The sequence below is a fragment of the Bos indicus genome, chromosome 5, assembly GCF_029378745.1.
Source record: "Bos indicus isolate NIAB-ARS_2022 breed Sahiwal x Tharparkar chromosome 5, NIAB-ARS_B.indTharparkar_mat_pri_1.0, whole genome shotgun sequence".
Taxonomy (NCBI): Eukaryota; Metazoa; Chordata; class Mammalia; order Artiodactyla; family Bovidae; genus Bos; species Bos indicus.
The window spans coordinates 86,450,319-86,464,065 of record NC_091764.1 but is presented as its reverse complement, the minus strand read 5'-3'; the positions used below and the strand labels follow the sequence as shown (position 1 = coordinate 86,464,065).

At 37.8% G+C, this 13,747-nt stretch overlaps 1 protein-coding gene across 35 annotated transcripts in view; it reads right to left on the bottom strand.

Moving 5' to 3' along the window:
• Positions 1–13,747, bottom strand: part of SOX5 (SRY-box transcription factor 5) — a 1,171,821-nt gene that overhangs the window by 130,057 nt on the left and 1,028,017 nt on the right. For all 35 annotated transcript variants that reach the window (XM_070788609.1, XM_070788604.1, XM_070788607.1 and 32 more), the window contains one exon: positions 698–783. In XM_070788609.1, coding sequence (XP_070644710.1) covers positions 698–783 — 86 coding nt within the window. The remainder of the gene's footprint in view (positions 1–697; positions 784–13,747) is intronic.

The following is a 13,747-nucleotide window of genomic DNA, read 5'->3' as shown; positions in this document are numbered from 1 at the left end:
GGTGGTAGGATGCTGACTGAAAGATTTAAACAGTTAATGAAAGATACCTTTAATATAATTTAATTGATATTCTTTCCAACTCCAGAGACAAAATTTCTAAAATCACTTGGGCATCTGACAGAGTTATCACTGACATTCAAGGATATAGGGGAATATAGCTTCTGCTGGGCCAAAAAAAGTGGATGTTGGGATAAAGTTGTGTTCATTTAGGCATCTACTTATTTGGTCTACTTATTCTTGCTTATCCAACTGAGCTGGCATCAGCAAGAAAATAAAGAGATCTACAGAGTGCTTCAAAAATACTGAGCATCTTGAATAATTTTAAATGTAATTTTTGTTAAGCTGTCTTGATCTGTAAGTATCTGAATATCTTTTGTAGCTTTTGCCTTCTTTTTATCTTGATGAAGACCATTCTGTGATGAAATTATGACATACAGTAATCAAAGTAAAACTACAGCTCATTTTGTTAAATCATACCAGGCAATAAAAAAAAAAATTACAAGTTATCTTTAATACAGAAAACAGGACTAAAAATGAAAAAAAACCAACTTTGGGTTGAGAATCAGTACACATAAATTCAAAAACAAAAAAGTGTGAGGCAAATATCCGTAGTCAGTTATATTCTGCATTAACAGGATAATAGCTGTTTTCGATATTTACTTAACCTTTGTCTCCAGTGTATTGTCTCCTGACTTACCTGCAGTTGGAGTGGGCCTAAGCCTGGTGTTGCCGCGGCAGCAGCTGCCATGGTAGTTGGGATCAGCTGTACAGGGTAAGGGTCACCTACGTAAGAGAATAATAGAGGCGTCAGCACCTTTTATCTACTCTCCACCTGCAAATTAAACTCCTGCATTCACTCTTTCCAAAAGCCTTCTTTTGTGTGCCTTGCCTAGGCCTAATGAAAAGCTCTATTGTGCAGCTTTTTACTAACACTCTTTTCACAATTCTGGCTGAGAGAGGAATGTGAATAAAAGGCACAAGCAATTAAGGCGGAAACCTCATCCTTTTTTCATGATGTATTTAGGAAAATGGGAGGAAAAAGTGCGCATTGATCAGAGGGCTGCACTTTATAACACACATGCACGCACACACACACACACACACACACACACATCACACCTGATAATCTTGATATGAGCACACCAAGTCCTCAGCAAATTTAAAATGTTATTATAAAAAGAATTTAACTAAACTTAATTTTACTTTAAACAAACTAAACTCTCAATATTTAGGCCAAGCAGCTTATCTTTTGAATGCTATGTTACTGTCTTGATTCAAATAACCTCTTAAATAATGTTCCATGGACAAACTCATTATAAAGAAAAAATCTGATGCATTTTTAAAAGTTATGTAAAGTACTATGCTATGCTAAGTCACTTCAGTCATGTCCGACTCTGTGTGACCCCATAAACGGCAGCCCACCAGGCTCCCCGTCCCTGGGATTCTCCAGGCAAGAACACTCGAGTGGGTTGCCATTTCCTTCTCCAATGCATGAAAGTAAAAAGTGAAAGTGAAGTTGCTCAGTCGTGTCTGACTCCTAGCAACCCCATGGACTGCAGCCTACCAGGCTCCTCCACCCATGGGATTTTCCAGGCAAGAGTACTGGAGTGGGGTGCCACAGCCTTCTCTGATGTAAAGTACTAGTTATCTTTATTTCCAGAGACAAATGTTTAAAAAATATACTGTAAAAGAAAAAGAATATAGGTGGTTTTCCCCAAAGGCTTTCTGTTTATGGGAATATCTAAAACACTAAAAAATTTAAGCAATTAAAAATTAAAGTTTTAATACAGATGATCTATAAAAAAACAGACATACACAAACATCTATACATATATACACATATTATAGAAGATTTTTTGATGCAAATAATAAATTTTTTCCACTCAGTAAAGAGGTACAAAAGATATCTGCACAAAGCCCAGTGATATGCTAACAGATATGTACATTATTAGTCATTTGAAATGCAACTGTAGCAAAAATGGAAAATAATAACTGTAAGAACAATTTTCTAATATATAAAGCTTTTTGTAGAACTATAATTTGTGAAAAACTTGTATGTCAAATGTATAGAAATATAACTGCAAATAACTCAGTTAATAATTCATTCAAAAATATTTATTGAGTACCTGATTTGTGTTAAACACTGCTGTTGACACTAGAAATGGAACTTTGAAGAAGACTCATGTCAAGAGGTGTATTTACTGGAAATTTAATGAAGCTTAAGCTTTGGGTTCTGGAAAGGGCTCCTAGCAGTGTGTTCACAGGGTCATATATTTTTATATCTGTCAGCTTCCTTAATTTTTTACTTTGTTGTGATCCTTTTTATAAAATATTTATAAAATATAAAATATAAAATTTTTATAAAATATTTATAAAATATATATATATATATATATATATATATATATATATGTATGTATATAATGTAGATCATGTGTGCGTGCTCAGTCACTTCAGTCATGTCTGACTCTTTGTAACCCCATGTACTGTAGCCTTCCAGGCTCCTCTGTCCATGGGATTCTCCAGGTAAGAATTCTAGAGAGGACTGCTGTGCCTTCCTCCAGGGGATCTTCCCTACCCAAGGACTGTGGGCTGATTCTTTACCACTGAGCCACCAGGGAAGCCCATAATGTAGATCATATATATACATATATATATGTAATTTCCATAGTTTTTATTTTTAAATAGAGTCCCCAAAATTACATGTTTCAGGCTTCAAAATACCTGAATTTATTTACCCTAATCTTGTTTTACGGCTTAATGGGAGAAAAAGACAAAGAATAACTCAATTAGTATAAGATAAAGTAAATGTCACATATACAATGCTATGGACTGTACTGTGGGTGCCTCAAACCCAGTCTAAAAGGTCAAAGACATCCTCCAGGATGAAGTCGTGTTTAAGCTGAAACCTGAATTAAGTGAAAGCAAGCCAGGCAAAGAAGGGAAGCATTTCAGGAAGGAAAATAATTTTCATTAAGACTCAAGGTCAAATGGGAATGTTATATCATAGCTAAATTCTTGAACTGCTTAAATATAGAGTACAGGGAGGGAAGTAGAGATAAATGGGACTGACGAGGGAATGAGAGGGCTGATTGTGTATGACTTTATGTACAATATAAACATACACACAGAAGAACTGTACAAAAAAGATCTTCACAACCAATATAATCATGATGGTGTGATCACTCACCTAGAGCCAGACATCCCAGGATGTGAAGTCAGGTGGGCCTTAGAAAGTATCACTACGAACAAAGCTAGTGGAGGTGATGGAATTCCAGTTGAGCTATTTCAAATCCTGGAAGATGCTGTGAAAGTGCTGCACTCAATATGCCAGCAAATTTGCAGAACTCAGCAGTGGCACAGGACTGGAAAAGGTCACTTTTCATTTCAGTCCCAAAGAAAGCCAATGCCAAAGAATGCTCAAATTACCGCACAATTGCACTCATCTCACATGCTAGTAAAGTAATGCTCAAAATCTCCAAGCCAGTCTTCAGCAATACGTGAACTGTGAACCTCCAGATGTTCAAGCTGGTTTTAGAAAAGGCAGAGGAACCAGAGATCAAATTGCCAACATCCGCTGGATCATGGAAAAAGCAAGAGAGTTCCAGAAAAACATCTATTTCTGCTTTATTGACTATGCCAAAGCCTTTGACTGTGTGGATCACACTAAACTGTGGAAAATTCTGAAAGAGATGTGAATACCAGACCACCTGACCTGCCTCTTGAGAAACCTCTATGCAGGTCAGGAAGCAACAGTTAAACTGGACATGGAACAGACTGGTTCCAAATAGGAAAAGGAGTACGTCAAGCCTGTATACTGTCACACTGCTTATTTAATTTATACACAGAGTACATCATGAGAAACGCTGGGCTAGAAGAAACATAAGCTGGAATCAAGATTGCCGGGAGAAATATCAATAACCTCAGATATGCAGATGACACCACCCTTACGGCAGAAAGTGAAGAGAACTAAAAAGCCTCTTGATGAAAGTGAAAGTGGAGAGTGAAAAAGTTGGCTTAAAGCTCAACATTCAGAAAACGAAGATCATGGCATCTGGTCCCATCACTTCATGGGAAATAGATGGGGAAACAGTGGAAACAGTGTCAGACTTTATTTTTGGGGGCTTCAAAATCACTGCAGATGGTGACTGCAGCCATGAAATTAAAAGATGCTTACTCCTGGGAAGGAAAGTTATGACCAACCTAGATAGCAGAGACATTATTTTGCCAACAAAGGTCTGTCTAGTCAAGGCTATGGTTTTTCCAGTGGTCATGTATGGATCTGAAAGGTGGACTGTGAAGAAGGCTGAGTGCCGAAGAATTGATGCTTTTGAACTGTGGTGTTGGAGAAGACTCTTGAGAGTCCCGTGGACTGCAAGGAGATCCAACCAGTCCATTCTAAAGGAGATCAGTCCTAGGTGTTCTTTGGAAGGAATGATGCTAAAGCTGAAACTCCAATACTTTGGCCACCTCATGCGAAGAGCTGACTCATTGGGAAAAACTCTGATGCTGGGAGGGATTGGGGGCAGGAGGAGAAGGGGACGACAGAGGATGAGATGGCTGGATGGCATCACCAACTCTATGGACATGAGTTTGAGTGAATTCCGGGAGTTGGTGATGGACAGGGAGGCCTGGTGTGCTACAATTCATGGGGTCGCAAAGAGTCTGACCTGACTGAGTGACTGAACTGTACTGAACTGAACAATATAAAGAATCTAAATTTTGTCCTACTGGGAAAAAGAAACCATGAACATGGAAAAAAGATGGGTTGAGTAAAATCCCTTGGGCTAGAGGTTCGAAGCTGTCATAAATAATAAAATCATGCAGAACTCTGTATAATATATGTTGATGGTTCAGATTAGGGTGGTGATGTTGGAATAAAGAATGATGGAGAAGGTCAAGTGGTATTTAAGAAGCAAAACTGACAGGACTTAATGATTGTTTACATATGAGAGTTAGAAAAAACTCAAAGATTCTTCCCAGGTTTTTCACTGGACAGTTGATTAGAAAGTGGAACTATTTGTTGGATTTGCAAACACAGATGATAAAACTGCCAGGTTGGGCCTATGTGGGAGGAAAATGAAGGGGAAAGAATAAAGCGTTCTGTTTTGGACATTTCAAGCCTGAAATACCGATCAGTCTCCAAGTAGAGGTATTCATTGAGGAACTTGATAAATAGGATTTTAGAGGAGTAATCCACACAGGAGCCAGAAATTTGAAAGTGGTCAGCACATATCTTGAATTAAGCTATAACCAGTCAAGTGTTAACTATAGATTAAAGAAAGAGATCCAAAGATTGGATTATGGGATATCCTAACATTTATAGTTAGGAAGATAGTTAACTAACAGAAAAACAGAGGAGAAATGTAAATTTGGTGTTCCAGAAGCCAAGTAAAGAAAGATTTTCAGGAAGAGTAATCAATTTTTTAAAATGTTGGACTTGGTGATATAGAAGTCATTGGAGACCTCTACAAGGGCAATTTCAATGGAGCAAGGGTTAAGAAAGCCTAACTGGAGTGAGTGTGATCCGTAGAGAATGAATAGAAGATAGGAATTGAATATAGTAAGTGTAGATCCTTGCTTTTCAAAGTGAAGCTCTCAAAAGCAGCACTGGCCTCACCGAGGAGTTTGTTAGCCGAATTGTAATGCGCGTGTTCATGCTGTGTTGCTCAGTCATGTCTGAATCTTTGCAACCTTATAGACTGTAGAGCACCAGGATCGTCTTCTATGGGATTCTCCAGGCAAGAATACTGGAGTGGGTCACCATGCCCTCCTCCAGGGGATCTTTCCAACACAGGGATTGAACCTGAGTCTCCTGTGACTCCTGCACAGAGAGTGGATTCTTTACCACTGAGCCACCGGGGAAGCCCAGCATAATTTCAGGCTGTACCCCAAATCTAAGGTGGCAGGCAGCCTCTAAGATGGAAGCCCCAGTGACTCTTACTTCCTGGTATTTATGTCCTTGTGAAATTCCCTCCCCTTATGGACTGGGCCTAGTAACTACCTTCTAATGAACAGAATACACAGAAGTGATGTGATATTACTTTTGACACTAGGTTACAAAAAAACTCTGGCTCTGTCTTGCTTGCTCACCCACCACCCCTTTTCTCAGCAAGTAGCTATACTGGGAGCTGTCCTATAGAGAAGACCACGTTGCAAAGGATTGATGTCTTCCAGCCAACAGCAAGCAAAGGAGGTGGCTGACAACAACCAAGGGAGGGAGCTTGAAAGTGGATTTCTCCCCAAGTCAAGCCTAGAGATGACTGCAGCCCAGGCCAACACCTTGATTTGCAAGGATGTGAAAGACTCAGCTGGAATATGGCTGTGTTCAAACAATTGTTTATTTTAAGCCACTAAGCTTTGGGAGAATTTATTAAAGTAGCAAGCATAAACCTTCTGAATTAGAATTTAAATTTTAACAAGATTTTCAGACTATTTGTATGCACTGCAGAAGTGCTAAAACAAGACAATTTCAGTGACGTACTTTGCAAAAGGTACTGGAGGATGAGTGATAAAGAAAATTTTACTAGAAAGGTATCCATTTGTAAAAATGATACTACACTTATATACTAATAAGAAAAGTTGTACATAGAGAAGAAAATGGTGATACAGGAAAAAGGACAACTGATGTTATCTGACAAGGCTTTACTTATCATTTGGAATTTTAAATATTTAATCCAGAAGATACTATAACTGATTTTATAAAGAAGTTTAGATATTTACAACTGCATTTATTTAAACTAGCAAACAGCAAATATTATGACTATTAAACTATTTAAATACTTAAAATTGTACCATTCACTTATATTACTTAATGATTATTATGTTAAAAGTAATGACAGCAAAAGTTTAGATGCTATGGTGCTCTTCAGAGTGATAATTCATTTTATATAATTTACTTGTTGAAAATCAATTAATAAGCACTTACATCATCTACCACATGACTAGAACTCTGCTGGTTTTTATGGGAGACAAAAACAACAAAACAAACAGTATTTGTCTCTATCTATTTACTATAAGTCTCTCTTAGAAAAGAACTTATTTGAGGTGACCATCAGTGCTATAGGACTTAAGGGAGAACTAATTCCAGATTTCAATATTTAAAGAATAAAAGGTGAAAATAAGAGGGAGTGTGGCCTTGAAGATTTGCAGGTGTGGGGGGAGATGTTTTAGGAAGGGTGAAATATATCATAGCATGGGTGTGATATGCTGAAGTAATGGAGAGAAAACCAGTTTAATTCACAGCTTATAGAATAAAAGGAAAAGAGACAGAAAGCAGGGATCTGGGAAACTTTTCGTAATCCGGACTGGAAGATATTTGGCTACAAAAAGGCAATGGATATGAAATGAAGGTTTACCAAGTTTAATTAAAGGGGTTACGTAACAGAAGATCTTAAAGATGACTCTGAATTCTAACCTAGGGATACAGATTACTCATAAATTTGGGTTGATTGCAAATACCCACATAGGTGTTTAGAGCACTTTCCAACTATTAGCATATAATTCTTAATAACAAATAGAGTATTGCATGCTAATTTAAACTCATTAGTTAAAATCTACACTATTCCGTAACATTTAAAAATGAACATGCATATTAGAATATTATTTTTCATTTCTACATCCATGAATATATAGTAATAAAATGAATATGGCTATCTTTCTTTTGAATATGCATATATATGTACATAACTATAATGTTATTCATATGCCATATTGTACATGTATTAATGTGTAAACATAATATACACATGCAAGCTAAATAATGTATGTGTGTGTTATGAGCTGAATTGTGTCCCCTCAAACTTTATATGTTAAAGTCCTAATCTCCAGTATATCAGAATGTAACTGTATTTGGAGATATGTCCTTTAAGAGGTGATTAGGATAAAACAAGGTCATATGAGTAGGCTCTAATCCAATATGATTGGTGTCCTTATAGAAAGAGCTGAGAACACAAGCAACACAGAAGGAAGGACAACTGTGTGAGGATAGAGGGAGAAGACAACCATCTACAAATGAAGAAGAGGCCTCGGAATGAAATCCATACTGTTGATAACTTGATCTTGCATTTTGAGCTTTCAGAACTGTCAGAAAATAAACTTCTGTTGTATAAACCAACCAATTTGCTTTAATTTACTATGGCAGCCTTAGCAAACTAAACAATATGTTTGCCATAAGCAACTTCATATCAATGTAGTTGATGTTAAAGTGAATTGGTAAAATAAAAAAAAAAAACTGGCAGCAAGAATTAAAAAGAGTACTGTTACCCTTATATACCTGTAATCACACCGTTTCAAGATAAACATAAGATCAGAAATAGGATTATCAACTAATTTCAAAAGGTTTGTGTCTAAGCCACCATATTAATGCACCTATCTCCATTCAACATACTAACATATATAACTTGAAGCATATGTACTTTATTATCAATGTTTCAGACTGAAAACATTAAGAACTAGTTTGATTGAAATCTGCCCCAGTTACAAAGTAAATACAAACACCATAAATGTGAAAAAGGCCAATATAACAATTTAAGTCCATTAAGGAGATTCAAAATGTATTATATGCACGTGTCAGTGTTCTGAAGTGGACACGTAATCTGTAAGACTTCAACACAAGGTCAAGATAGTTCTTAATGGGGAAAGAGAAATTCAGAAACTGCTGGGGAGAAAAAGATCTTTTACAGAAGTAAATACTGTCATCTATTTATGCCATCTCTTTATAAACTGTACTAAAAATGTTACAACTGGTTTGTTTTGTAAATACTTCATGAGATACTTACTTAGTAAAAAACTGGATAATGGAAAATTCTGACTTTTAAAGTTTAACCATGTGTAAGTTATTCAAATTGACTTTCACCTAAAGTAATTTCTTGTACTCTTTCCTAGGTTTTTAACCATTTAAACAGTTTTTCCTTGAGCCTTTCCAAACTTGTGTCTTCTTTTGAGCCAAGTATGGAAAATTCTAGCTCAAAACTAAAATTTTTCAAAAAGTTGAAAAATACACTGAGGCATGTTAATCAATAGTTTCCAAAATACAATCTAGCTTAGAGTATCTATTGATATAAATGATATATCTAATAGTAAATAACCCAATAACCCCTCAGAAATCATATTACATATGTTAGTAGTAAAAAGTAATGAATATTTAGAAAATAATTCTTTCCAGTGATACTATTGAAGAGACTCTTTTTTTTTTCCTATATACAGAGTAAGAAAAACAACAGAGTTATTTAGGTTGAGGAAGATTGTCAAAGAGCTTCCCTGGTGGCTCAGTGGTAAAAAATCCACCTGCCAATGAAGGAGACTCAGGTTTGATTCCTGGACTGGGAAGATCCCTTGGAGATGGAAACAGCAACCCACTTCAGTATCCTTGTCTGGGTAATCCCATGGACAGAGGAAGAGGAGCCTGGCAGGCACTAGTCTTGTGGAGTCACAAAAAAGTTGAACACTACTTGATGACTGAATAACAATAACAAGATTGCCAAAAGCAAGAATGCTTTTGCTCAGGGTCACCTTCACAAACCCTTTCATCCACTGAACTAACATAAATGATCTGGAAAGTCTATGGCATTATAAAAATTAAAACGTATACACAAATGCAAACACACACACACACACACAATCCCTGCCCTAGAAGAGTTCCTAAAAAAGTTACAGAAATGAACATGTAAACAAACCATTCCAGGGATACAATGAGAAAAGTAGAACAGTGCAAAAGGCACTCTGGAAACTTCCAGAAAAGAAGAAGGTAGGGTAGATTAGCCTGGAAAGAGCATTGAGGAAGGTTATTTGTTAAACTATCTCAAAAAATGGCACTTCACCACAAATTATCTCTCAGGATCCTTTTACCACCTACTTTCCATGTCTTCTGAAAAGTCACACAATAAGCCTCCATTACTTAGTGCAACCAGGACTGCTCTTATTAATAATCTTCTCAGATTAATACTTAAAAGCCCCTACTCCCACCACTCTAACTTCCCAGTGGAGGGAGTTCTACAGGAGCGTAAGAGAAGATGAAGTTCAAAAGGACACTTGTTGTTGTTCAGCCGCTAAGTTGTATCAGACTCTTTGTGACCCCATGAACTGCAGGACACCAGGCTTCCCTCTCCTTCACTCTCTCCCTGACATTGCTCAAACTCATGTCCACTGCACCTGATGCAAAGAGCTGACTCATTAGAAAAGACCCTGAGGCTGGGGAAGATTGAAGGCAAGAGGAGATGGGGACGACAGAAGATGAGATGGTTAGAAGGCATCACTGACTCAACAGACATGAGTTTTGGGCATACTCCAGGAGACGGTGAAGAACAGGGAAGCCTAGTGTGCTGCATGCAGTCCATGGGGTCGCAAAGAGTTGGACATGACTCAGCAACTGAACAACAATAACGTGCTTTGAGTCAGTGACGCCATGAAACCATCTCATCCTCTGTCTCCCCCTTCACCTCTTGCCCTCAATCTAAAAGGACACTAGAGATAGAATTTTCAAAGGAAGTTGCTTTCTTTCATTTCCTGGGCCAACAGATGAACGTGTGGTTTCCTTCTGCTTGGAAGGAGCCCCATGCTATCCACAGCCCCGTGTTAACAACGGCCATTATCCGTGTAGCCCCTATACTTCCAGGGGTATTTTAATAGTCTCAGTGTGTCTGATGCAGAAAGGGAATGTTAAGCTCTGCAGCTAAAGAAGCAGGTAGAATACATCTTGCAGAGTCTTATGTTTTACTTTGAAGGCAACCTTAAGTTGCTGAAAGGTTTTAAGCAGGAAAGTGACACAGTCTGATTTGTGTTTTAGATAGATCAATTTTGTGGCAAGGGATAGAATCGATTGGAAGAGGGAGAGGCTGGAGACAAATAGACATGTTAAAAACTACTGCAGTAAATCAAGTTGGAAATGATAATGGCCTAAACTAATCATAAGAGAAAGAGAGGAAGGAACATATAGGATGGGGGAGACACATTTGATGGCCAGTTTGATGGGAGAAAAGAGATACGGGGAGCGGGGAGAAAAATCTTGCACTTGGGCTTATACATTATTGTCAGATGTGGTTTAGGGAAAAAAATCCTTTTTTTACTCAAAGTGTTTCAACATCAGTTGTTCCAACATCAATTATGAATTATTCATTATGCTCCCACTGATTTGAAATGTGGGCAACTAATATTTGTTGACTTTTGGCAGCATTAAAATATTTTACATATATATACATATAAATATACACATATAAATCCCTCCATATATGAATGAATATATTTACTGATCTGTGTATAAAATCTCATTTAATCTTCGGAACAATTCAGTAAGGTAGATTATTGTTCTCATTCTACAAATTAAAAATAAATGTTCAGGCTCTCATAGACAGTAAGTACTATAGTACTATTGTGATAAGAAAAGTATCACATTTATAGAGGATAATACAAATATATATTTAAATTTTCAAAATAGATATATTCATTTAATGTTCATTCAGTTAGCATGTGTCAGAAATTGCATACAGGTTACAAAGTAATAAAAGATCCAGTTCTCCTTGCCTTCATGACCCTTTCAATTACAAAATAAGCCATTAATATGGAAAGTGAAGTGAATCAAAGCCACAAGATTAAAATTATATGAATAAGAAAGGCAGCAACTACCAAAGAAAAGAGGGATTTATTTGAGCTGAAATAACCGAAGGAAGAATCAGAGGAGGGGCTGGTCTTGATTGAGTTGGGCTTTGAATAAAAAATAACTAGAGAACATGCTGCTGCTGCTGCTGCTAAGTCGCTTCAGTCGTGTCTGACTCTGTCCGACCCCATAGACGGCAGCCCGCCAGGCTCCACCATCCCTAGAATTCTCCAGGCAAGAACACTGGAGTGGGTTGCCATTTCCTTCTCCAATGCATGAAAGTGAAAGGTGAAAGTGAAGTTGCTCAGTTGTGTCTGACTCTTAGTGACCCCATGGACTGCAGCCCACCAGGCTCCTCCATCCATGGGATTTTCCAGGCAAGAGTACTGGAGTGGGGTGCCATTGCCTTGAGAGAAGTCTAAAACTGCAGTGCTTAGTGCACAGTAGATATTAGATAAATATTTGCTGAATGAATCAATGGTTGAGCCTAAAAATAAGGATCAGAGAAATGAATGAATAAAATGTCTTTCTGAACTAGCCTGCAGTTGAACCTATGACATACAGTATCAAGAAATATTCAGAAGGTTGGTTAGAGTCTGTGAAGCACCTCAAATGCCAAGGTAAGAATCTATTCATACCATGTCCCTAAGTATACGCACAGTTAACTTCTATTCTAAAAAACAACCAATTATCTAGACTCCAAAATCCCTCAGTAAGGAGTAATTTATTTGCTTTCTTTCTTCTCATCTAACTTGCTGGAAACTTGTCGTCATTGATAATCTTAAATCCTTCTACTACAATTTAATTCTCAATTCATAAACTTTCCTGGAAATAATGACCTTTGATTTGCCAAATTGGAATGAACACTGCTGTGTAACAGCTGATACTGTTAATGACTCCCTCCTTCTCAAACTACACTACACTCTCCAACTTTTCTTATAATGTGCTTTTCTGGTTTTCCTCATAACCTGTTCACACCGACTTTATTATTTCTGCAATAGGCTGTTCTACCTCCCTTCACTTCTTCCTTAAATATTGATATTCCTTGGGTCTAATCCTTGGTGCTTGGCTTTTCTCATTTGATTTCCCTTATCTGAATGATCTTATCCAATCTCTTGGTCCAAGGACCTTACACAAACTATTTTAAGTCAATGACTCTAGGCTATATTCCTCATACTGTTTTGGACAACTCCTTTGACCCCCACAATCTGTCCCATAGGAAGTTCAATCTTCACAGTAAATTTAATTAATCACCCTTCTTGCTGGACTCACTTCTACTCCCAGTATTTCTATTAATTTTGGTGACACCCAGTTACCTATGCTGTACATACGAAGTATCCTTGATCTTTCCCTTCCTTTAATCCTTCATGGCTGATCAGTTACAAACTTTGTTTTTTTAATTCCTAGGTTTTCATTTCTTACTGCTGGAAAACCTACCAACCAGGTTCCCAGGCTTCAGTATTCTGCTAAAGAAATGAATTCTCTACTCAGCTTCCAGAGGCACTAATTACAGGTACACAATAAGTATTCATTAGTTGTACTTAAATGGTAATAAATATTTACTAGGTACATACTATGTGTTAAGGACTAAAAGTTCAAAAGTAAACAAGAAAAGTATATCTTGACATGGATGAAATCAATAAATGAATGGATTGATGGTTAAATGCCAGTATGACCTCAATCCTGATTTTTAGCCCTGAAATGGTTTTCCAGTTCCTGCAGCATAGTGGACCCTTTGATGGCTCAACTGGTAGAGTGGAGGCCTATAGACTTCATGAATGTGGACATCCCTAGGTTGCTGGTTTGATTCTGGCTCCAAAGAAGTGCCTTAGTTGCCTGGGGCTTCCCTGGTGGCTCAGACGGTAAAGAATCTGCCTGCAATGCAGGAGACCTGTGTTCGATCCTTGGGTCAGGAAGATCCCCTGGAGAAAGGAATAGCTACCCACTCCAGTATTCTTGCCTGGAGAATTCCATGGACAAAGGAGACTGGCGGGCTACAGTCCATGGGGTGGCAAAGAGTCGGACACGACTGAGTGACTAACACTTGCAGCCAACATGCTGCTGCTGCTGCTGCTGCTAAGTCGCTTCAGTCGTGTCCGACTCTGTGTGACCCCATAGACGGCAGCCCACCAGGCTTCCCTGTCCCTGGGATTC